The 26,205-nt window shown below is 38.2% G+C and overlaps 1 protein-coding gene across 6 annotated transcripts in view; it reads left to right on the top strand.

Moving 5' to 3' along the window:
* Nucleotides 1-26,205, top strand: part of ARK2N (arkadia (RNF111) N-terminal like PKA signaling regulator 2N) — an 84,861-nt gene that overhangs the window by 20,394 nt on the left and 38,262 nt on the right. For all 6 annotated transcript variants that reach the window (XM_086682885.1, XM_086682884.1, XM_086682883.1 and 3 more), the window contains exon 2: nt 17,382-18,166. In XM_086682885.1, the coding sequence (XP_086539011.1) occupies nt 17,452-18,166 (715 nt within the window). In that variant the 5' untranslated portion in view covers nt 17,382-17,451. The remainder of the gene's footprint in view (nt 1-17,381; nt 18,167-26,205) is intronic.

Raw genomic sequence — 26,205 nt, forward strand, 5'->3', positions numbered from 1 at the left:
ACCAAGCCAGTTGACAGATGATGGAATATTTGGTTGTATGTATCCTGGTTTCTCTCAATGGTCTTAACCATTCCTAATGAATTGGTACTTAAATGATCTTATGCGAGCTGAGACTTCACTGGGATGAAACATGGCAGATTAAATGGGAAAACAATTCTTAAAAAAATAACTACATTTAGAGAGATGAGAATGAGTCAACAAAGGAGATATAAGTTGGTTGAATTGGAGAGGAAGGAGGAAAAACCAGAATAGTGTGATGGTATAGAAGTCTGTGGAAAGGGATTTTCAAGAAGGAGGAAATACGGTTAACAGCATCAGATACTGCTCAGAGGTAAGGAATGAAGACTAAACTTGTCTCTTGGATTTATTTAATAACATGAAATAAAGGTAGTCTTAGCAAACTTTAGGTGGAATAATGGAAACAGAGATTAGATTGCATTGGGTTAAGCAGCGAAAGATAAGGAGTTAGAGATGCTGAGGCACTGAGTGGCTCAGTCAGTTAAGCACCTGACTTCTGCTCGGGTCATGATTTCGTGGTTTGTGAGTTCGAGCCCTATATTGGGCTCTCTTCTGTTTCTGCTATCAGTGTAGAGCTCACTTTGGATCCTCTGACCCCCCTGCCTCTCTCCCAATCGCACATGTGCACGTGCTCTTTCTCTCTCTTTCAAAAATGAATGAACACTGGGAAAAAAAGGAATTAGAGATGCTGTTGGATCCTAAAGTTTGGTAGTTGAGGTGAAAGAGCAAGAAAGATGTGTGCCTTTGTTTTTGTTTCTTTTAAAGTGAGACGTGGACATACTTTTCAAACATTTCGTTCCCTTCAGTGTCTTTGCAGAGCAGAAATTTTTAATTTTAATAGTCTATTTTTTCTTTCATGGGTTGTGCTTTGGGCATTACATTTAAAAATTCATTGCCAAGGGGCGCCTGGGTGGCTCAGTTGGTTGAGTGTCTGACTTTGGCTCCGGTTATGATCTGGTGGTTCACGGGTTTGAGCCCTGTGTCGGGCTCTGTGCTGACAGCTCGGAGCCTGGATCCTGCTTTGGAATCTGTATCTCCCTCTCTCTGCCTCTCCCTTGCTCGCGCGCTCTCTCTCTCTCAAAAACAAAAATAAAGCATTAAAAAAATTTTTTAAAACTTTATTGCCAAAGGCACTTAGGTGGCTCAGTCAGTTAAGCGACTCTTGATTTTGGTGGGTCATGATCTCACAGTTGGTAAGATTGAGCCCTGCATAGGGGGCCCTGTGCTGATAGGTCAGAGCTTGCTTGGGATTCACACTCTCCCTGTCTTTCTCTCAAAAAATAACATTAAAAGAAATGAAAATTCATTGCCAAACCTAAGTTCACTTAAATATTCTCCTGTTTTCCACTAGAATTTTTATAGTTTTGCATTTTACATTTATGTCTCTCATCCATTTTGAGTTAAGTTTTGTGAAATGTGTAAGGTCTGTGTCTAGGTGATTTTTTTTTTTTTTTTTATTCCACCACCACCCCCTAGGTGATTTTTTTTTCATGTGAATGTCCAGTTGTTCCAGTACCATTTGTTCAATAGAATTATTTATCCATTGAATTGCTTTTATTGCTCTTTCATCAGTGGTTAGTTAAATGTGTTCTGGGCTCTCTATATTCTGTTCCATTTATCTGTGTGTCTGCCTTTTGGCTCGTACGACATTGTCTTGATTACCGTAGCTTTTATAGTGAGTCTTGAAACTGAGTAATGTCAGTCCTTCATCCTTCTGTACCGTGTTGACTATTCTGGGTCTTTTGCTTTTCCATATAAACTTTGGAATCTGTATGTTGATATCTACAAAATAGCTTGGGGTTTTGGTTGGGAATATATCGAATCTGGATCAGATTGGGAAAAATTGACATCTCAACAATAATGAGTCTTCCAAACTATGGATACAGACTATTCCCCTATTTCTTTATATCATCTTAAAAGTTAAGAATAGACAACTTTGATCTGTGGTGATAAAGGTCCAAAAGATGGTTACTTTTGGGGGAGGGGCAGGTAATGATTAGGGCATGGAGGAGGCTTTTGGGATTTGGGGAGTGTTCTGTTATCTATGTGGTCATTATATGGATATGTTTATTTTGTAAAAATCATCAAGTTGTATACTTAACAATGTGTACGCTTCTTTGGTAAAATTTTCAAAAAAAAAAAATTTTTTTTTTTTTGAGGGAGACTGCAAGTAGGAGAGGGGACATAGGGAGAGGGGGAAAGAGGATCCGAAATGAGTTCTATGCTGACAGCCGAGAGCCCTGTGTAGGTCTCAAACTCTCAAACTGTGCGATCATCATCTAAGCCAAAGTCAGATGCTTAACTGACTAAGCCACCCATGTGCCCCTATTTTCAATATTTATTAAAAAAGAAAAAAAAACTTAGAGGAGAGAGTCTGACTGTTTTGATTAAAAGAACAGAAAACTTGGAACCCAAATTTGTGTTTTAGTGGTCTTAATACTTAGTAGCTTTGAAATTTTGTGGGTATAGATTTTTTGTGAGGAAGGAAGTAGGTAAAGAATTTAAATATTGAAAATAAGAGTAGACTTATATGAAAGGTTTTGGGGTTTCTTATAGATTGTTTTTATGTTGTATGGTTTATGGTCACAGATACAGAGAGAACTTTTTTAGTATCAATTTTAAACAAAATGACGGACCGAAGTAGACTAAATCTTGGGAAAAAATTAGGTCATGAATTCTATTTGAAACATAGTGTTCTCCCAAGGGTGGTTGGTGTAAGCCCTATTACTTGGTATTTGATGCTAGATTACACAGAACAGTAGAAGGCGTCCTGTTTGGAACAGTTCCACATTATTGCAAGGAAATAGGATCACTTGTAAGGATTTAAAAAATTTTTTAAAAAAATACTTATTTTGAGAAAGAGAGTGCAAGTGGGGGAGGGGCAGAAAGAGAGAGGGAGACACAGAATCCGAAGCAGGCTCCAGGCTCTGAGCTGTCAGCACAGAGCCCGATGCGGGGCTCGAACTTTTGAACTGTGCGATCATGATGTCAGAAGTCGGACACTCAACCAACTGAGCCACCCAGGTGCTTGTAAGGATTTTTTTTTTTTTTTTTTAACTTTTTGTGATCACAGGAAATATTATATCTTGTACTCTAGTGATCAGGAGCATTGTTATTTTGTCATTAAAATGTTGACCATCTTTAAAGTTGCTTTTGTGTCTAAGTAGCCATATTTACTGCAGAGTATTGTTTTATATAAGAGAGCAATGTTGGAATTCAAGAATTATCTAATAATATGGCTTGTACGTAAATTAATGGGTTAATCGGTATATATCATGTTTGAGGCATTAGCTGCTTATTTTTCTTACAGGTCTAAGGTGGTGATATGTAGGAATGCTAGCAATTAGAATGCCCCATTTTACCTTGACTGTAGAGAAAATCTTGCCTAGAAGCAGTTTCACATAATGGGCTGTGATTGTGTCAACTTGTGGTTTCAACGGAAAAGTGCCTGTAGCAACAGTAAACTTCTAACAGCAGATGACTTCAGTTTGCATTTGTCACATTAGGAATGACAATACTGTTTTAGTTTATTCATTCATTCATTTTATGTCTTTATAATGGTGTTAAAGGATGGTTAGTGATTGTAGCCCAAAAGGAGTAAAATCGTGCAGTGTAAAAGGCAAACCTTTCCTATGTTGAGTGTTTAATGATTTTGTATACTCTGCTATGTCAAAACTCTCAGGAGTGTTTCCTATAGTGGTTGGTCTTAGATAAGACCCCGTTAATCATTGTCTATTCTCACAATTCTAAGTTCACAGGAAGTTCTTAAACATCTAAAAATGTATTGTGAGAAGGAAGACTTTCTTATATGTGTGTGTTTTATTAATGCTTTTATATCTTTTTTTGGTCCAAGTATAATTTGTTACCTATCAGTTTATATGCTAAAGCAACAGATTTACATTTTTTAAAAAGTCTGTTTAGAGTCTCTCCTCTATTTTATGCTTTTTCTAATTTGATTCATCTACCATTCATCTGTATTCATCTACCACCTCTTCTTGTATGGATAATGTCCAAATCTGTATCTCTTTATTTTTTTCCTTTGAGACCTATATTCCTAAGCATTAATCTAGTTCAAATTAAAGTTGGTTGTTTCTCTTTTTACTTTCCAGTAGTCCATATCTTAGTTTGGGGTTACCCTGTACCTAGTTGCAAATGCCAATAACTATCCAAGGAGTGGAGTGTTCCATATTGTCCTGTGGGTTGAACTGGTTGATAATGTTCAAGTCTTCTAAATTTTTGCTGACTTTCTGTCTAGTTTTATCCGTTGAGGACTGGAAATCTGCAACTTTTGGTGTTGAATTCTCTCCTTTCCATTTTGTTAGTATTTTGATTTTTATATTTTCCTGATACATTAGCTTTTGTATCATTATGAAATGTCCCTCTTTGTCTCTAGTAACATTTCTTGTCTTAGTCTATTTTTATCTCATGTTTATATAAACATTAGCTCTCCTGTTGTTGGTCTCTGCATACTATATCTTTTTCCATTATTTTCCCTCAACCTGTTTTATCTTTGAATCTAAGGTATGTTTCTTAGACTATATACAATTGGGTCTTTTTTATTTATTCTGATAATCTCTGCCTTTTGATTGGAGCATTTAGGCCATTTACATTTAATATAATTTTTAATTTAGTTGGATTTACATTTGCTGTTTTATTTTTTTAAATATTTAAACATTTTTTTAATGTTTGTTTATTTTTGAGAGAGAGAGACTGAGTGCAAGTGGGGAAGGCAGAGAGGGAGTGAGGGAGACACAGAATCCGAAGCAGGCTCCAGGCTGTAGGCTCTGAGCTGTCAGCACAGAGCCCAGTGAGGGTCCTTGAACTCATGAACTGTGAGATCATGACCTGAGCTGAAACCAAGAGTCGGATACTTAACCAACTGAGCCACCCAGGCGCCCCTGCCATTTTATTTTCTAATGTCTTATTGTTGTTACTGTGTACCTTCTTTACTGTCTTGGGAGATACGTATGTGTGTGTCTATTATTCATTTTAGTGGTTGCTATGGAGATTACATCTGTATCTTCATTTGTCACAGTTGTCTTCAAATTAGTGTTTATTTAATTTCAATAAAATATAGAAACATTGCACCAGTAGGGAAAAGCTCCATCTCCTCCTTCCTTTTTATAGTATTACTTTTGTATATTATAACAGCTGTGTGTATTGTAAATCTTGCAATACAGTGTTATAATTATTGCTCTGTGTAGTCTTTTATTTTTTAAGAGAAGAAATAAGAATCATTTATAGTGTCTTTTATGCTAACATACATATTTAGCATTTTTTGTTGTCTGCATTTCATTTTGTGGATTTGAGTCACAAATTCTTTCCTTTTAGCCTAAAGAATTTCCTTTATTATTTCTCGTAAAGCAGGTCTGCTACTAATGAAATTTCTTAGTCTGTTTATCTGGGAATTTTCTTCTCTCCCTTTCTCTTTCTTTCTTTCTTTCTTTCTTTCGTAAATCTTTTATTTTTATTTTTTTAAATGTTTATTTTTGAGAGAGAAAGACAGAGGATTTGAAGTGGGCTCTGTGCTGACAGAGAGCCTGATGCAGGGCTCAAACCCATGAACTACAAGAGCATGACCTGAGGCAAAGTCCGGCTCTTAACTGACTCTGCCACCCAGGTGCCTGTTTTTTTTTTTTTCTTCCCTTCATTTTATTTATTTTTTTAGTAATCTCTACATTCAATGTGGGACTTGAACCTATGACCCTGAGATCAGGAGTCACATACTCTTCCAACTGAGCCAGCCAGGCACCCCCATTTTTAAAAATTCTTTTGTTTTTCTTATTTTAAAAAAATCTTTTTAATGTTTATTTTTGAGAGAGAAAGAGAATGTGAGTGGGGGAGGGGCAGATAGAGAGGGAGACACAGACTCCGAAGAAGGGCCAGACTCCGAGCTGTCAGCACAGAACCCGATGCGGAGCTTGAACTCACGAACCACGAGATCATGACCTGAGCCGAAGTTGGACGCTCAACTGACTGAGCCACCCAGGCACCCCTGAAAAAATTCTTTTGTTTTTAAAGTAGTCTCTCCACCCAACGCGGAGCTCAGACTTAAGACCCCAAGATAAAAAGTCACATGCTCTATACACACTGCCTAACCAGCTGCCCCTTTTTGTGTTCATTTTGAAAGAATATTTTTGTTGGTTATAGCATTCTTAGTTTTTCTCCTCAGCACTTTGTTCTCTGTTCCTTTTTCTCTCTCTCTCTCTCCCTCTCGCTCTTTTTCTCTCTTTTTTGTTTGTTTTTTTCTTTTAGAGAGAGAGCTCCAGCAGTAGGGAGTGGGAGGCACAGAGGGAGAGACAAGCAGACTCCACATCAGCATGGAGCCCAACACGGGGCTTGGTCCCACAACCCCAGGATCAGGACCTGAGCCAAACTGAAAGGACACTCAGCCTACTGAGCCTCCCTCCCAGGCGGTCCCTCCCCTCATTCTACTTTCTGGCCTCTAGTGTTTCTTTTTCTTCTTCTTCTTCTTTTTTTTAAAAGTTTATTTATTTTGAGAGAGGGAGAGAGGGGCAGAGAGAGAAGGAGAGAGAATAATTCCAAGCAGGCTCCATCTGCAATGTCAGTGCATAGCCTGATGTGGGGTTCAGACCCACAAACCGTGAGATCATGACCTGAGCTGAAACCAAGAGTCGGAAGCTTAACTGCTGAGCCACCCAGGCACCCCACACATGTTGATATTCTTGACATTGTCCCTTGTGTTTCAGAGGCCCTGTTCATTTTTCTTCATTCTTTTTCTTTCTATTCTTCCGATTGCACAGTTTCTCTTATCATTTTGTTCACTGATTTCTCTATTCTGTCATCTTGAACATGTCGTTGAGCCCTAGTAGTGAAATTTCTTTTCAATTTTTATATTTCTTTTTTTTTTTCTTTTTGAAGTCTTTTTTGTTTTTGAGACCGCGCAAGCAGGGGAGGCGCAGAGAGAGAGGGAAACACAGATTCTGAAACAGGCTCCAGGTTCTGAGCTGACAGCACAGAGCCCGATGTGGGCTCGAGCTCAATGAACTGCAAGATCATGACATGAGCTGCAGTCAGACGCTCAACCGACTGAGCCAACCAGGTGCCCCATCAATTTTTATATTTCTTAAGTGGAGAATGTCCATTTGGTTCTCTTGATAATTTGTTTCCTTATTGAGATTATCTACTTGTTCATTCATTGTTGCTATACTTTAATTTTTAAATCGTATCTTTCTTTAGTACTTTGAACATATTTAAAATAGTTCTTTTGAAATCTTTGTGAAGCCCATCTGAGGACACTTGTTTTTCTTTTTAAAAAATTTTTTTTCAACGTTTATTTATTTTTTGAACAGAGAGAGACAGAGCATGAATGGGGGAGGGGCAGAGAGAGAGGGAGACACAGAATCGGAAACAGGCTCCAGGCTCTGAGCCATCAGCCCAGAGCCCGACGCAGGGCTCGAACTCACGGACCGCGAGATCGTGACCTGGTTGAAGTCGGACGCTTAACCGACTGTGCCACCCAGGCGCCCCAGGACACTTGTTTTTCTAGTGACTGCTTTTATCTTCTGTGTATGAGTCACATTTCCTATTTTTTTTTTTTTCCACGTTTATTTATTTTTGGGACAGAGAGAGACCGAGCATGAACGGGGGAGGGGCAGAGAGAGAGGGAGACACAGAATCGGAAACAGGCTCCAGGCTCTGAGCCATCAGCCCAGAGCCTGACGCGGGGCTCGAACTCACGGACCGCGAGATCGTGACCTGGCTGAAGTCGGGCGCTTAACCGACTGCGCCACCCAGGCGCCCCATATTTCCTATTTTTTAAAGGTCTCTTAATTTTTTCTTGAAAACTGGACATTTTAGATAATATATTGCAAATATATCCAAATATATTTGGATTCTTACTATTTTTCCCTTTGAACGTGTTGCTCTTTTTTTGTTTAGGTAATGGGTAAATCTGAAATCTGTCTCTCCTGCAGTGTGTTGTTGCTTATGTCTCTGCTCAGTTTTTTATTTTTTATTTTTCCTATTTTAAATTTTAAACCTGGCTAATGGTTGCTCTTGTCCTTTCCAACACGGTTTACTAATCAGCCAGTACTTGTACAGAAATTTTGCTCAAATACCTCCCACCAATAAGGATTCTTGTTCTGTATTGATGGATCTGTACATGGATGGATGAGAGCATTTTAAAGTTCAGGCCATTTTCAAGTCTGCTGGCTTTTTTTTTTTTTTTTACTCTTTTGGGCCGTTTGGGATTTTCTCTGCATAATCCTGCAGCCTCAGCCAAGAATATGCTTGACCCATTCATGATCACATCCTCAGGCTAGTGGAACCCTTGGCCTCCCTGCTTGCTTGCTGAGATTGTCACTTGCCCCTATAATGCCCTTGGGACGTAGGTGTGGCTAGCGGTTCCAGATTGAGTGAGGCCTCTTTGTAAGTGCAAAAGCTGACCCTCACATCCTCTTGGCCTGCTGCATGGAGTTAGGCTGAACCTATTGAGCTCCATGGACTTGGGGGAGGAATGGGAGCAGCCCCAGGCAAGGAACACCACAGACCCCCACTATTCTTAATAAAAATCCTGCAGGTTTTTAAACATCAGTATGTTTTGTGTATACTTTTGACAGATTCCTAGAGCTCTGAATTGGTGGTTTTGATTAATTTTGTCATGCCTTATAATTACATTTTGGGGAGTTTTGCTGACCCCATCCCTTGCTCGTAGCCAGAAGTCCTGCCCTACCAATACTTACGAAACCCTGCATACTCATAATCTGTCCCCTCTTCTTCAGTTCCTGAAGAACTATCCTAATAGTAACCACTATCCTGACATTTTGGTAACCATTCCTTTGCTTTTTAAAGTAGTTTTATTTTGTCTTAGTTTGGACTTTGTATACGTTGAATGACACAGGTTTTTTTGCAGTTAGCTTTTTTTTTTTTTTTTTTTTTGCTTACCATCGTTTTTATTGTTTTATCCATGTTGATGTAGTTGTCTTTTGTTTCCACTGCTATATGCTCCTTTATTGTACCACAATGTAGAATGTACCACAATTTATTTTTCCATTCCACTGTTTGTTAGTAGATGTTTTGTTTTTGTTTTGTCTATCTCAGAAACAGAGCTGCTGTGACCCATGTGTTTCTCTAGACAATGTTTTTCAAGTTTTAGGTCACCACCTACTGGGTTGTGAAATCAGTTGACTGAGTCATGACCAACACTAAATTTTTTCAATGTATAGAATGAAAAAGAAAACATCTGAGTACGTACTTGACATAGGTTTTTGTTTCATGAATGTTACCACAGGAAGCTCCAAACTCCTAAGTCACCCCTTATTTCCTGCAGTCTAATCTTCAGAAAGCACCACGCAGTCCCTGTTCTTTTCCTTCCCCTCCTTCTCCAGCTCAGTTCTACTTTAGTTCGTCATCAGCACAATCACCAATATTCTTAACTTCCTCTCTGAACTTCCCCTTTACCTTCTTGCACTAATAGCAACATGGCTTTCCACTGAGGGCACTGCTTTACCTTGCAAGGGAGTGGCTGTGCTTTTTTTCCTCCTGCAGTCCTTATCCTCTGCCTTGGATTTCCTTGTTCCTCATTGCCACTTTTCAGATAATTGCTGTCATCTTTTGACCACTGACCCGTTATGCTGTGATGATTTTTGTTCCTTGCTTAGTGTCATTTTGTCCATTATTACTGTTAATTCTTGGTGATTTCAGTATACACAGATGATCCTTCTGACACTGCCCACTCAGTTCTGTGAACTCACCTGTAATGATTTTGTTCTCTACCTTAGCCACTTATTTCCACAGTCATACTTTAACCAATGTTTCTCAAACTATCTGTTGCGAAGGACCATTGTATTTTTTTTTTTAAGTTGATTTATTTATTTTGAGAGAGACAGAGAGGATGCAGAGGAGGGGCAGAGAGAGGGGGAGAATCCCAAGCAAGCTCTACGTGGTCAGTGCAGAGTCCCACACGGGGCCCCAAACTCATGAAATTGTGAGATCATGACCTGAGTCACAATCAAGAGTCACATGCTTAATTGACTGAGCCACCCAGACGCCCCTGGACCAGTGTATTTTTATTTCCAATCCAAATTGGTAGATTTTTGTTTTGTAAAATATGGTCAGCTAACTACTAGGACATTGAAATGCTGTTTGGTTGTCATGACAGTATCAAATGGCTCAAAGTTTCTAGTCAATTACTCTTAATTTCTATAAGATAGTCCTTGAAGAACAACATTTTTAGTATAGCACTATTTTAGATCTTGGCAGTTACCAATAAATGTAACCCTTCCATCCTTAACTCCACTGGGATGTCCATTCCATTGGACATTTTCACTGCCCTGTACCTTCTGGATGTGATAATTACAATCATTTCCTTGCATGCACTCTTGTTTCTTTCTTGTACTGTTCTGCTTGCTTGGTGAAACTAGAATTCTGGTTAAATTTCTTCCTCTTCTGTGCTTGGACTTACGTAGCTGAACTTCAGAGGAGAAAAACATAACCACATGTGCCAGTTTCACTTGAAATTCATACTCCAGCCCTTAAAGTGGGCCCTTGTTATTGCCTGGAAATCCTACACTGTATTTCCCTAGTGTCTTCACTTCCTCACTACTTTTTCACACCTGGTCCTGTGATCAACCTCAACACCACCTCATTGGTCTTCCCTTTTAACAATGACCTTGGTTTCTACTGCCTTGTTGTGGTCAGAAGGAACTTCCACAGATTCCCATTTTGTTTATCACTGGGCTATGAAAATTAGAATGACACCTTTTGTCTTGACAATAATTTTTGCCTTATGATTACGTATTAATCATAGAGATAAGTCAGCTGAGGGTTATGTAATTTTTCATTTATATAATTTTTTATTTAAATTTATATAAGTCCCTTTATATGGTAGATGGACATTAAATAAAATTAACGAGAATTATGCAAAATACTATGAAAGAAAATAGGCTTATGATCTGTATATAACAGGGATCCTATTAATAGGTACCAAAGGCAACCCCAAGGAAGTGATACTTACTCTGATATATGTGAAGAGTAGCCAGCAAGAGGGCTGGCACAAAATAAGTAAAAGGCCAGAGATCTGAAAAAAAAAAAAGAAAAGAGGAAAAAACAAAACAAAACAAAACTGTTCGTGTAACATTCTTTGTAGCTAGAGGGAGCTAGGGTGTGAGTGACCCAAGATGAAACTGGAGATGGTGGGCAGAGGTTTTGAGCAGGGAAGAGCAATCACACACTGCCCTCCTACCCCCATCCCTTAAGTTTGTGTTAGCGGTCCCTACATAGTGTGGGAATTGAGTAAGTAGTATTGCGAATTATTCTTTTTGACACTGTGTAAATTACTGTGCTTAGCATTTTTATTCTCCTCAGATTTTCTGTAGCAAAAGTTTGAACCCTTTTCCATTTTCACAAATTTCAAAACCTGCTCATTTCACCTTGTATTAAGTTTTGCTGACCAAGAATGAGGTCTAGTATGAAAGAAACTCCTCCAGATGTTCACAGTAGCCTCATTTAGCCTTATACTTTGCTATTTCCACTCCTTTTTCTTAATACTTTCCTCTTCTCTGTCTTAGAGGGGCAGTATATTGCTTCCTTTCCATGGTTTAACTCTCTTTCCTGTCCTCCTCTTTTGTCATCTTAGTTTCTTAACCCAGGACTAATACATGCTGCATTTTGATTGTCCAGAACCCAGGTTTTTAAAATAATTGCATATAATCCTTTATAAAGGGGCGAGATAACTCCCATAAAACTCAGGTTGCCTTGATACTCTCCTCTTGTTCGTCGCCCCATTCCAACCTTGTAAGACATTAAAAAAAAATACTTTATGTGGAATCTAAAAAAGAAAAATTTCTCATATAAACATGTCATATTTGCCTTGCAAAAATATTGTTCTGCCTGCTGTATGGAGCTCAGGTTGGTGGTCCAGGAGCAAGACTGAATATGGAAAGAGGAGATGATTGTCAGTGGTTCCATTGAAAAATAAATAATGGAGGTTGTGTTTAGAGTGATTGACAGTGGAGATAGAAAATAGTAGGCTGGAAATATAAGGAGGTAGGACCGATGGGAATTAGTGAATAATGGGATGCAATAAGTAAAGGAGAAGGCATTGTCAAGGATAACCCTCAGGTTTTTGATACGAGCAACTGAAGTAAGCAGTGATGCTTTTTTTTTACTGAACAAGGGAAAGCTAGAGAAGAAGCAGAGAGGGGGTAGTTCAGAGATGGGTAATTTGGTTTTGGGCATGAAGAGATTGTAGTTTGGCCTTTGTGAAATCTAAATGCAGATGTCAGGTGGCTATTTGTGTAGACTGGTATAGAGCTTGGAAAAGAGCTGAGATGGAGAGACAGAATTACTAGTATAGGGATGGTATTGGAAAGATTGGTAGAAAAGATTACTTTGATGGGTGTGAAAAGGATCTACCCTTGGACTAATGCCTGAGGTTTGGTAGAGGAGGTTAAGTCTATAAAGTAGGCTGAGAAGGAGCAATCAGAAGAAGGAAGCCTGGAAGCTACAGAAAAACATTAGTTTAAGGGGGAGAGGGAGTGGATATAGAATGCTGCTTAGACATTGAGTAAGATGAGGGCCAAACTATGTTTGTTGGATTTAAAGTTATGGGGATCATTAATGACCTTAATAAGAACTGTTCTTCAGGTGTGATAAAAGCAGGTGTCAGATGGGATTGGGTTGGAGGAGTATGAGAAGTAAAGAAATTGGAGGGAATTTAGACAACTCTTTTAATGAGGTCGGCCGTGAAAGAAGAGAATGGTAATTGGAGGAGGAGATGTGAGATTGAGGAGGTTAAGTAGGAGGAAGATTTTTTCAAATGAATGAGTGGATGGATGGTTGGATAATCCATTTGAGTTATCTCATTTGAGTGAGAGGTTAATGAATGCTGAAGAATAATTAACAAGGGCTCTAGGGAGACGAGGGGGGATTAACTGTAATATCCAGGTAGAAGGGGACCACCTTTAGAGTGGAGATTAGAACAGCATGGTGGAAAAGAAATAAAAATAAATAAATGCTCTCTGTTGTTTATTTAATACATCATTGTAAATTCACTGAATGTTAAATCAGGTGGTTGAGAGCCTTTTATCCCATTTGTAAGATGCAGCTATCATTTGATAGTTTTATCATTTCTGCTGCCAGCTACTTTTGATTACCTCTGTCAGGAAAATACATGTATTTTCCCTGACCAAAAACAACATGCAGTAAATACTCTGGTTCTTTGGGAAGATTATTATTTTCTATACATATGACATCTTTTCCCCCTGTGTTTAAGGTACTTCAGTTTTATTCTAATGCAGGGAGTTTTGTCAGAACTTCTGTTTTCACTTTCTGTGACTTTTTTCCTTGTGTTTTATGAATTATAACAAAATTCCACTGCAGGGGGCAACTATTACACTTCACAGACTAAATTTGACCCGAACAGTTAAGTAGTTGGTGTCATGAGCAGAAAAGGCACAAATCCCCTTTTCTTCAGAAGACTCTTCAGTAGACTTTTATGTTAGAGTGGATTTTTGAATAGAAAATAACTTGTACATGATAGTAAATTCAAGAGGTAAAGACTTCGTGCAGTAGAAAGGTCTTTTGACTCCTGTTCCCCTCATTTGCTCTCTTTCCTTGCCAGAGTAGCTGGTGTTACCATTTTCTTAAGTATCCTCCCAGAGATTCTGTACATTTACAGACAAACTCACATATAAATATAATTTTGTTCTTTGTTTACACAAATGGTATAATGTACCTTTTTTGTTCATTTAACATTATGTATTGAAAATTGCTTATATTAGTGTATTAAAGAACCTTTTCATCCTTCATGGCCACATCGTATGGACATACCACTGTGAGCTAACGGGTGTCCTATTAATGATGCTAGTGTTTGTGATTAAAATTGCTTTTTTAGGCAGTAAAAGCCTTTCTTTCTTTCTTTCTTTCTTTCTTTCTTTCTTTCTTTCTTTCTTTCTTTCTTTCTTTCTTTCTTTTCATACAAGTTAGTTAGCGTATAGTGCAATAATATTTTCAGGAGTAGATTCCAGTGATTCATCCCCTATGTATAACACCCAGTGCTCATCCCAAAACAGTGTCTTCCTTAATGCCCCTTACTCATTTAGCCTCTCCCCCCTCCCACAACCCCTCCACCAACCCTCAGTTTATTTTCCGTATTTAAGAGTCTCTTGTTTTGTCCCCCTCCCTGTTTTTATATTATTTTTGCTTCCCTTCCCTTATGTTCATCTGTTTTGTATCTTAAATTCCACATATGAGGGAAATCATACATTTCTCTGACTTGTTTCATTTACGTAATGCTCTTTAGTTCCATCCACGTTGCAAATGGCAAGATTTCATTCTTTTTGATTGCTGTGTAATACTCCATTGTGTGTGTGCATTGTGTGTGTGTGTATAAACACACACATACATATGGACATTTGGGTTCTTTCCATACTTTGGCTATTGTCAATAGCCTGCTATAAACATTGGGGTGCATGTGACCCTTCAAAACAGCACGCCTGTATCCCTTGGATATATACATAGTAGTGCAATTGCTGGGTTGTAGGTGGTTCTATTTTTAACTTTTTGAGGAACCTCCATACTGTTTTCCAGAGTGGCTGCACCAGTTGCATTCCCACCACAGTGCAAAAGAGATCCTCTTTTTCTGCATCCTCGCCAACGTCTGTTGTTGCCTGAGTTGTTAATTTTTAGCTATTCTGACTGGTGTATTTTAAATTTCAATTAACTCTTAGATATAAGGATCTTGAAATGAAAGATAATCATTTGATTGATTTGTCATATCGAAAATACTGATATTGTTATGTTTTCCTACAAAGAAAAGCAGTTTAGATTTATTTGTCTTACCTACACTACTGAAGAAACCAGATTTTTATGGTCATGTTAACGTATTTAATTTTTAAAAAAAATATTTTACATGTATTTATTTTTGAGAGACAGAGAGAGACAGAGCACAAGTTGGGGAGGGGCAGAGAGAGGAGACAGAATCCGGGGCAGGCTGCAGGCTCCAAGTTGACAGACAGCACAGAGCCCGATGCGGGGCTTGAACTCACAAACAGCGAAATCATGACCCGAGCTGAAGTCAGACACTCAACCGACCAAGCCACCTAGGCGCCCCCATATTTACTTTTCAGCCTGATGTTATATACTTTAAAAGGTCCAATACCTTCTGCTTTCAAAAATTAATTTGAGACTTTTGATTCTTGTGCTTTATGGCTGACATTAATTTCACTTGAGTATGTTTCTCAAATATTTCAGCTATAAGAAAATTTTTTACTCCAGAAATATTAACTTCATTCTATGCAGAAGAATCAACTCTCGTTTTCATTTCGCTAGAAAAATCTTGGTTTATTCCTCATATATGGGGTATTTCATATGTATGAATATTTTATTTCCTGTTATATTGCCAGCATGCTTTAGTTATGACACTGGTAGTTTTCTGGTTTAACTTTTACTCCCTCTGTTGGCTTTCAGAGGTGTTGCATTCCTTTTGGAATGGTGTCAGGAATAACATTTATGCTTACATTTTTATTTAACTCAAAAAATTAGTAATGATGCAAATATGCTTATGAAATAGGCTGCATATGAGATTGTTTTAAATTAATGTTTCCAGTGGCCGTGAATGTTCTGGTTTTCATGAATATGTTGAGGAATCTTCATCAGAATGTCTGTTTTATCAGCAGCTGAGAACAAGGCCATGAAAAACAAAAGATAGTAATACAGATTGTTCATGTTTATGGTAAGGGAAAAAGCAGCCTTGGCATGTTAGATTAAAAAAAGGATTTTCCAAGTATCTTCTAGTTGCTGTCTACCATATGTTGAACTGTCAAGTAACTTGATGGAGTGAAGCAGCAGAGCTGTCTTACAGCTCCTGATGAGTACATGTAGCTTAGTATTTGTGTCTGTCTGTTACCAGTGGGACATCATGGTAACTGCTTTCTATAACATCACATGTACAGAGTGAGGTATTTACTTGCCTTGTACATTCTTAGCATCATCCTTTTAAAACCAAACCACCAGTTAATGAAGACTGTATAGGTCACAAATCTTGCCGTTAAAGATTATGTCCTGTGTCTCCATGAGTTAGTGGAGTTGTAGCACATTCAATGGGGGAAGGATGTTAGGTTCTAAAGTTAGTATATAAAGGTGGAAAATGTATGTAGGGTGTTTTCTCTTCAACCCCTTAAGTCATTCATAGACTAGAGTGTACTAGGTTCACAAAGTAGTTGATCTGTATTTAGTGGCTATTGTTTATGAAATAAAGCATGTTGAAACACTAGGCTCACATTCAGCCTGATGAGAGGCATGTGGGAACTAGGAAGGACCATGAGGAAACAGTATCATCAGGCCTGGCATTTTTTTTTTAAGTTTATTTATTTTGAGTGAGAGAGAGACAGTGCAATCCAGGGAGGGGGGCAGAGAGAGAGAGAATCCAAAGGAGAGAGAATCACACTTCCAGTATGGAGCATGACACAGGGCTCGATTCCACAAACCGTGAGATCACGACCTGAGCTGAAATCAAGAGTTGGACACTTAGCTAACTTAGCCACCCAGGCATTCCAGGCCTGGCATCTTAATACCCCTGTAGAGCAACTCTTCCTGAGAGGAATAGCAAATAGGTTTGGTGCAGAGTTACTTTGGGTGCTCATTTGCCAAATGCATGTGGTTGAAGGTTTTTTTAAACACAAGTGTACATTTGGGGGCACCTGGGTGGTTCAGTCGGTTGAGCATCCGACTTTGGCTCAGGTCATGATCTCACAATTTGTGAGTTCGAGCCCCGCATCAGGCTCTGTGCTGACAGCTTGCTCAGAGCCTGGAGCCTGCTTCAGATTCTGTGTCTCCTTCTCTCTCTCTGCACGCCACCCCCCCCCCCCCCCGCACTCATGCTCTGTCTCTGTCTTTCAAAAATAAATAAATGTTCAAAAAAAATTTTAAACACAAGTGTACATTTGATGTTACTCCACTGTAGCTTCTTCTCTTTGAGGATTTGAGTATAAAATTATTGAGTATAGTTAACTTGTTCTGAGACTTTTGAAAAATCTCGTTCCCAGATTTTTTTTGAAGCATTCTTTTTCCTTTATGTTTAAGTCAGAACATACATATTTAACTATCAGAGTTTTGAGGCTCCCTTTTTGGACCATTTTAAATAAGGTTTTAAAGTTGAAAATCTTTGGATGCTTGTGCTGGGCTTGCAAGTTCAGTAATTAAGGATTAATATCGTGCCATTATTAGTAATTGTGTATGCTAGTGTTTTGGTAATACTAATAAGTCCTTTGAATTTGACTTAGGCAGATAAACATGTATTTTAAAGGCCTGTGTGATGGTAATTTTTGCTACCCATTTAGAAAGGTATTCATTAAATAATCTACTATTTCTGTTTATTGATTTTGTGTGTTTTTGTACAGGTTGCTTTCCTGTTGCATCTTTGACCTAGTTTCCTAGACTCTGCTCCATGATTGAACTTGAAAGTCTGAAATGAAGATGGAGGAGGCAGTGGGAAAAGTCGAAGAACTCATTGAGTCTGAAGTCCCACCGAAACCATCTGAACAAGAGACAACTAAGGAGGAAGATGGATCTGTAGAACTGGAATCTCAAGTTCAGAAAGATGGGGTAGTGGATTCTACAGTTCTTTCTTCAATGCCCTGCTTGTTGATGGAACTGAGAAGGGACTCTTCTGAGTCTCAGTTAGCATCCACAGAGAGTGACAAGCCAACAACTGGCCGAGTTTATGAGAGTGACTCCTCTAATCACTGCATGCTTTCCCCTTCCTCTAGTGGTCACCTGGCTGATTCAGATACCTTGTCTTCTGCAGAAGAGAATGAGCCCTCCCAGGCAGAAACAGCAGTGGAAGGAGACCCTTCTGGAGTGTCTGGTGCCACTGTTGGGCGCAAATCTCGGCGGTCCCGATCTGAAAGTGAAACATCTACTATGGCTGCCAAGAAAAACCGGCAATCCAGTGATAAACAGAATGGCCGAGTCGCCAAGGTTAAAGGTCATCGGAGCCAAAAGCACAAGGAGAGAATCAGGCTACTGAGACAGAAAAGGGAGGCTGCTGCGCGGAAGAAATATAACCTATTGCAGGACAGTAGTACCAGTGATAGTGACCTGACTTGTGACTCAAGCACGAGCTCATCAGATGATGATGAAGAGGTTTCAGGGAGCAGCAAGACAATCACTGCAGAGATACCAGGTAGAGGATGTTTTTTAAACTGACTGTAGAGCAACCGATGGCATTTCTAAGCTGTCAGGCCGAGTTAGATGAGTGACACTTGAAAAAATCCAGGAGACCTGCAGCTCTGTGTAAATTTGAAGACTGCAGTGTATTAACAAGACATGGCCAGTTTAAAAACCTGTTCTGAGGTTTCCAGTGCACTTTTGCACATCAGCAAAAAAAAAAAAAAAAAATATTTGAATGGTTAATAATAGGGACAAGATTATTTTTAAGTAATGGAATTTCCTTTCTCTGTAACCCATTACCTGAACTCCCATCATTGCCTTTTTAGCACTGCTTAGATTTAATACTCACTGATCAGCATTATTACTAAGTAAATCCTCCTCAGGAATAGGCACCTTGCTTTATTGTATAGCCACTGTACTCGAGCTTATGGTGTCTGAAATAACACGTTCTATCTTCCGTTAAAGTTTTCTAATAACTGTTCCTCCAAAAACCGTAGTTTTAGGCGTTTCCCTCCAGTTCAGTGCATGATAAGATAGTTATCCTTGTGGCACATTTTTCTATTCTAAGTTGTCACTTGCATTGAAAAGAATGCTTTTTGCAGAATTCCCTCCTTTATCCCCCAAGCTTTAAGAAGTTTGTCAGAAATCTGTTTATTCTAGCTCTTATTGGTGTAAGCGTCTGTAATTTATTACATGTTTGACATACCTGTTTTCTCCATATTACCATATTTGGTACTGTGTACTACAAAGGCAGTCTTGAGAGTTCAAGGTGGAAGAAAGACGAAGTCTGAGCAGTTCTTAATTGGCGAATTCTCATTATTGAAGAGACTCTTATGATTAGGAACATTTTATAAACTACATGGCATTTAATAGATAATGACAGCATTGTTTATTGCTACATTAAAGAGGGGGAGGTTTTGGTTTTTAAAATTTTATGGGTGATTGTTTTTTCCTCCTAGTTTTCTGGAATGTTTGTTTCTACACATGAAGACAGCATATTGCTGATAATACAAAGAATATTTCAAGAAAAATCATATTGGTTAATTAAACCTATAGCCAACCAAACTTCTATAAACTCAGTAACAATGATTTTATAGGTGTTCATCTCATAATAAAAGTCTCATCCTTATAGTACATTAAATATGAGTTTTTAACAATTAGAAATGCTTACTGTTTTAATATCTGTTGAATTCCTTTGGTAGTTCTCTGTGTTAAAATTGCTGGGGAGGGGATTTAACTGATGTTCATCAGTTGAAAGCATGAGAGAGCAGATTTTGGGGTTGTTCTCCGGCAGGTTCTAGGTATATTTCAGTTTTACATTTAATAATGTGTTTAAGAAAGCTTGATTAACACCTGTAAAATTTGTTTATTCATGCATTCTCATGTCCTGTGTTCTAATCTATTAATTAAGATCATAATCTTCAATACAGTGCTTAATTTCACTCACCGAACAGAGTTTTAGGTACCACGCCAATATTTTACCTCCTTATGGAAAGGGAAAAGAAGGCAGGTGAACAGAATTCTTTTTGACAATAGATCCAGTTATGGAAGTGGCATGAGAAATGTCTTTATGGGCACTCCCCCTGTTTGGCTTACGTAGATTAGGTATGCTTTGTGTATATTATCCAAACTTCCTTGGTTAATGACTGCTTTCACCAGTGTGTAAAACTTGAAAACACCAGTCTGTTTCTTGTCTATTCTGAAGTGTATGCAAACCAAAACACCAAAGTAAATTATCTGAATCTATGATTTAATTTCTTTTGCTTACACCACTTAGTAAGTTTGTGGCTTTTGAAAGTTTGTGGAATTTTCTAAGGTAATCCCAGAGAATCAAATGGTAGGTAAGGTGCTGGGCCACTGTATATGACTGCCTACACTGCACACCACATGTTTCAGGAGGTACTGTTCATATAGGTGGGTATGCAAAGCGCAAAAGAGGGAACAGCCTACGTTTAAATATTAGGAAGTTCATTTCAACTGTCTATATTGCTACCCCTAAAAAATTGTGACAGCGTGCATTTGTAATGTAATAATAATGTACCCCTCAGTTTCCTGAGTCACATTATGACTTCAGGAAGGGGATATACTCAACCTTATAGCTAGGGCAGTTGTTGAAGAGTTATATAAATTGTAAAGATAGGATAAATTATGAACTGACTTGAGGGCAGCAACATGGACATTCAGGTGAACTTAAACTGGATGTACCTGATGGAATCTCTTAGATTTTGAAATTTGAATAAGCTGTTTACACAGAATGAAAATCCAGAGGAAAAGTAGAAACTGAGATTCTTGTTATACTTTTTCATCAAGGTACAACTGATTTAGTAATTCAGAAAATGCTTCATTTATAAGCTTTGTTAGGATAAATATTGAAGGAATTATGCTAAATGTTCTCTTATGCCAAACAATTTACAATTAATGCATTTTCTTTTAAAGAGTGAAGATAACGATGCAGACTTGTACAGTGTCTGATCATGCTTAGTAATTGAGTTTGATATTTGGAAACAGAGGTTTATGAGGATTTTTGGTTTTTAGTTAACTGACAGGCAGCGTAGCATCCACACTAAGTCATTCTCTCCTTGAAGTCTTTGAGAACATATTGCTGTTTTTTTTCTTTTTTTTTTTAACATTTATTTATTTTTGAGACAGAGCATGAATGGGGGAGGGTCAGAGAGAGAGGGAGACACAGAATCTGAAACAGGCTCCAGGCTCTGAGCAGTCAGCACAGAGCCCGACGCAGGGCTCAAACTCACGGACCGCAAGATCATGACCTGAGCCGAAGTCGGACGCTTAACTGACTGAGCCACCCAGGCGCCCCATATTGCTGTTTTAAGAATCTGTTTGGAGATACCATATCAAGATAATTCGGGCAGTTCTTGCATGTGAGGAACTTAGAGATGAGCAAACATAGAGTATTTGTAGTGAATATTAATGTGAAAATGCTTCATGGTAGTCTTGAGTATTTGAGGCTTTTAATCAAATGTCTCATTTATCTTTATAGATGACCTTTTTGTACTCTTGATCACTCTTTGCAGTTTTATGGTGAGAGCATTATTTCTTCTGGTGATGGGGGAAGGGGATGGGACAGAATGTCACTTCTCTGTAAAATCACTCTAAGTTGAGACTAGTTCTGTAAAGTATGCTCTTGCAGGGAATTTTGATTTTAGTGAATATGAGTAATGGACATCAGACTTCATTAAGTTCAAGGAATTAGTTCTCTGAACAGACTAACTTGTGTCCATCAGTGTACGTGGACAGCAAGGAAAAGTTTTTCTAGTAACTTATTTTTGATAAATATTTAGCATAGACTAAACCTCAGGGTGGCTTCATCTTGTCTTGGCTATAATGATCTGCTTTTGTGTGGTTTAATAGTCTACCATATAAATGCCTTTTCAGACTGAGGTACCAAAATAGTATCTGCCTTCGTAGGTAAGGGTCAGTTGTCTTGGCAGGTTTGCATTTAGAAAATCTAATTGATCTATTTTGGAGAATGTTGGGGGAGGAGGAGGGCTGTTGAGGACAACTGGCTAAGATCACCTGAATTCTCAGTCCATGTGGCCAGGCTCAGCCCCAGTGAAGCCAGGATCTCAGTACCCCTTACTCACCATACACATTTATGCACTGAAATGCATCATGATACACTATCATCTTAGCTCACAGTTTTTCTGAGGTAAAGACTTAGGCTTGATCAATTAACCTATGCTTGGAAATGAAAAAGAATTTTTTTTTAAGTAGTAAATGCCTTGTAGAAAATTTTGAAAATAGAAAAAATGTGAAGTAGAAGATTAAAGTCACAATTCTACTTTTGTTAACATTTGAGTATGTTGCCTTCCCATAATATGTAACAAAACTATCACAATATGTATATGTCCATCTTCCTTTCTCTCTTAAAGTTGGGTTTTGAACTTTTTAACAAAATATAATATTCTCCCTACAGTGTATGGATTTTGAATTATTTAGCTAACCATAAAATAAATTCCCCAGTGTTGGTCCTTTGGGCTGTTTAATACTTAAAGGCTCTTGACACATAATTGCCAAACTGCTTTTTAAAATATATTGTTTATTGTGTTCAGGAGTTTGTGTATTCGTTGCATTATATTCTTTCTGTTGAATATATTTTAAAAAGTCTTGCTGATTTCATGGAAGAATTGTATCTTAGTGTTAATTTGCATTTCTTTGATCACTAGTGAGACTGAAAAATTCTGTTTGGTCATTTGTTATTTCAGCAGACGTTCTGTTCATGTTCTTTGCACATTTTCCTCCTGCCACATTTGTTTTTCTTGTTGATTTGTGAGGGTTCTTAGCCTATTGGGGATTGAATTACTTGGAAAATTGTTTATATTGATTTAAGCATTGGGAATTCACGGAGATGACCCCAAACCCACATAAGCAGTCCCATAACCTTTTTCCTAGATTGCATATTAAGTGGGTAAAAGCCCCACTTTCCCATTTTAAGCCTCTTGTAATCTTACTGTATTTTGGTAGCTATTTTGGACACTCACTAAATACACTGATAACAAAATACCAAGATGTAGCAATCAGGTGAAAACTGCCTATTTTCAGCTTAGTAAATGCAATCAGTGCAGGTAAAATCCATGCAGTTTTCAACCTAACAATATGTTAGACTCACTTGGGAGCACTTAAAACTAATGATGCCCAGGCCCCACTCCAGACCAATTAAATCAGAATCTCTGGGTCTTACCCAAGGCATCAGCATTTTTTCCCAGCTTTTTTGAGATACAGTTGACATACAACATCATGTAAGTTTAAGATGTACAATGTGATGCTTTGGTGTATGTATAAATTGCAAAATAATTAGTACAGTAAGCTTAGTTAACACTTCTGTTATTTCACGTAGTTATGTATGTTGAGAACTTTTAAGATCTGCCATCTTAGCAACTTTCAAATATACAATACAGCATTGTTAACTGTAGTCACCATGCTGTACTTTACATCCTCAGAATTTATTCATCTTATAACTGGAAGTTTATACCCTTTGATCACCTTCACCCATCTCCCTATTCAGCCACAATCTACTTCATGAGTTTGGTTATTTTAGATTTTATGTATATATGTGATAACACATTAAAAAAAATTTTTTTTTGATGTTTATTTTCTTTTGAGAGAGAGAGAGAGAGCACATGAGCGAGGGAGACACAGAATCTAAAGCAGGCTCCAGGCTCCGAGCTGTCAGCACAGAGCCTGATGCAGAGCTTGAACTCATGAACCCTGAGATCATGCCCTGAGCCAAAGTCAGACACTTAACTGACTGAACCACTCAGGTGGCCTGCATTTTTTTTTTTTTTTTTTTTTAAATTTGAGCACACGAGCGAGCAAGCACTGGGGAGAGGGGCAGAGGGAGAGAGAGAAAAAGACTCCTAAGCAGGCTCCATGCTCAGAATGGAGCCCGACATAGGGGTCGATCCCACAATCCTGGGATCCTGACCTGAGCTGAAATCAAGTGTTGGATGCTCAACCGACTGAGCCACCCAGGTACCCTGAGATCTTGCATTTTTAAAACTCCCTAGATGATTACAGTGAACAGCCAGGGCTGAGAGCTACTCAGTTAAGTGGTGATGTTAAGTCTCCTACATAGTTAAAAGTCATTGTGAAACTGGTTATCTGTCTCAATTGAGTTGCATTATTGTTAATGGGTATCAAGTTCTGAACAGTGGACTCTAGTTTTTAAAAATCCTATTAGTTATAAAATCTATAGCACAGTTCTGTATTAATTTAACAAGTATAAGCACTTTTTCTTTTATTCCATTTAAGTGATTGTTTTAAAAGCATGCATTGTTTCTCGGTACAGTGTTTGGATAATGTGATCTTAAATTTGGCAGCTTTGAAGTCTTACTGGTGGGTGTCCTTTGGTAATCTTATGTTAAAGCACTAAGGTATTATTTTCCACCTGCTTTTCCTAACTCCTTAAAGTTGAGTGCCTATATTAACTTTGTATATGCAAAAGCATAAGCTTTGCTTTCAGTAAGTCTTTTTCTCAAAATAGGATATATCTTAGTATTAATAAAAGGACATACATGTGTTTAAAGTTATAATATGGTCCCTGTTTTTTTTTAAATAGACTTTATTTTTTAGAGCAGTTTTAGGTTGACAGTAAAACTAAGAAGGTACAGAGATTTACCATATGTTCCCTGCCCCCACATACGTACAGACTCCTGCTTTTCAGCATCCCCTGCCAGAGGTAGTGATGAACCTACATTGACATCATTATCACTTAGAGTCCATAGTTACATCAGGGTTCGCTCTTGGTGTTGTACATTCTGTGGGTCTTGACAAATGTATAATTAATTGGTCCTTGATTTTAAGACTTTAAAATGTCTTATTTACCAGTGTTTATTGCTGATAGTCATCTCTACAAGGCCACAACTTATCTCACTGTCCCTAGCATAAGCAATCTTACACAATGTTCTGAATTTAGCTTTTAAATACCCATTTTTCAGTATTTGTTGAAAACTAAGTGCCAGAATCTGAAACAGATCCAAGTAGCCATCTTAATTTCCTGTCCTATATATTTAAATTCCCCCAGCATTTATAATGGATAAACTGCTTAAAGAAAGTTTCATATTCTTTAAATTCCATTTAGAGGCGCCTGGGTGGCTTGGTCGGTTAAGCGTCTGACTTCGGCTCAGGTCATGATCTCGCGGTCTGTGAGTTCGAGCCCTGCGTCGGGCTCTGTGCTGACCGCTCAGAGCCTGGAGCCTGTTTCAGATTCTGTGTCTCCCTCTCTCTCTGCCCCTCCCCTGTTCATGCTCTGTCTCTCTCTGTCTCAAAAATAAATAAACGTTTAAAAAAAAAATTAAAAATAAATTCCATTTAGTGTTTCCATAAGCCAAATACAAATTTTGGGGAAAGGTATGTTCCTCTTGAGGATGTTTTGTGTAAACAAGAATTTTTTTAAAATGTGAGGACAAGGGATGGAGTAGTCAGGGGAAAAGGAATAATATGAACTTAGGGAATAATAAACTACATGAGGTTTTTATTTGCTAAGTATGGGCCAGAAATTTTCCCATAGCCTTTTAGGCATTGTGAAGAGGTGGCAAAGCTGATTAAATAGTTCTCATTTTCTAGGAGAAACACTGCTATTCTTGATACTGAGACCTGGGAAATTTTTCTTTTGCATCTTCATAAAAAGCTACTATGACATAAAGTGAACCATATTTTCAGAAATACCCTGGAGTAAATACTATAGAGCATTTCATAGGGCTGTTCTTTGTAAGACTTCTTGCTATAAGTAGATGGTATAAGGCCAAGGTTGATTGATTCCATCATTCATTTATTCAGCAAATATATGAGCACCTGCTTTGCAGCATGTGAGTGCAGTAGTGAATGAAAAGTCTCTGCTCTCATGAAACTTCATCTTTTTTGAGCAGACAGATAATAAGTGAATTCATCATATACTGTCAGAATATACACTACAAATAATAAAGCAGGATATAAAAGATAAAGATTGACTAGGAATGGGGTCAAAAAGCTATTTTAGATAGTACAGTAGTCTCGAGTGGTCTGAAGAGGTAACATTTTTATTTTTTATTTACTTATTTTTTGAAGAGGTAACATTTTTAGTAGCTCCCTAAAGAAATGAAGAGTTCAGCATAATTAGTTTTAATTTTTTTTTTTTAAGGTTTATTCATTTTTGAGAGACAGAGTGTGAGGGGGGAAGGGGAGAGAGAGAGAGAGAGAGAGAGACAGAATCCGAAGCAGGCTTCAGGCTCTGAGCTGTCAGCACAGAACTTTACGTGGGGCTGGAACTCATGGACTGTGAGATCATGACATGAGCCGAAGTCAGATGCCCGATCAACTGAGCCACCCAGGCGCCCCATCAGCATAATTAGTTTTATTGGGAACCCAAATTCTATGGGATCAGTCCAGACCAAAGATAACCTTACTTAGTTCAAGGATAAAACTATGTAAAACTGCATATCCTAAACTGGAATACCATGAAATGACTTCTTACTGGATATTAATAGCTGTAGACTCTTCACACATTTGGAAAAGTGCTGGACCATGTGGAAACAGGTTTCTTTACTGCAGTAC

Source organism: Puma concolor, chromosome D3 (genome assembly GCF_028749965.1).
Source record: "Puma concolor isolate L17-30 chromosome D3, mPumCon1.1.hap2, whole genome shotgun sequence".
Lineage (NCBI taxonomy): Eukaryota > Metazoa > Chordata > Mammalia > Carnivora > Felidae > Puma > Puma concolor.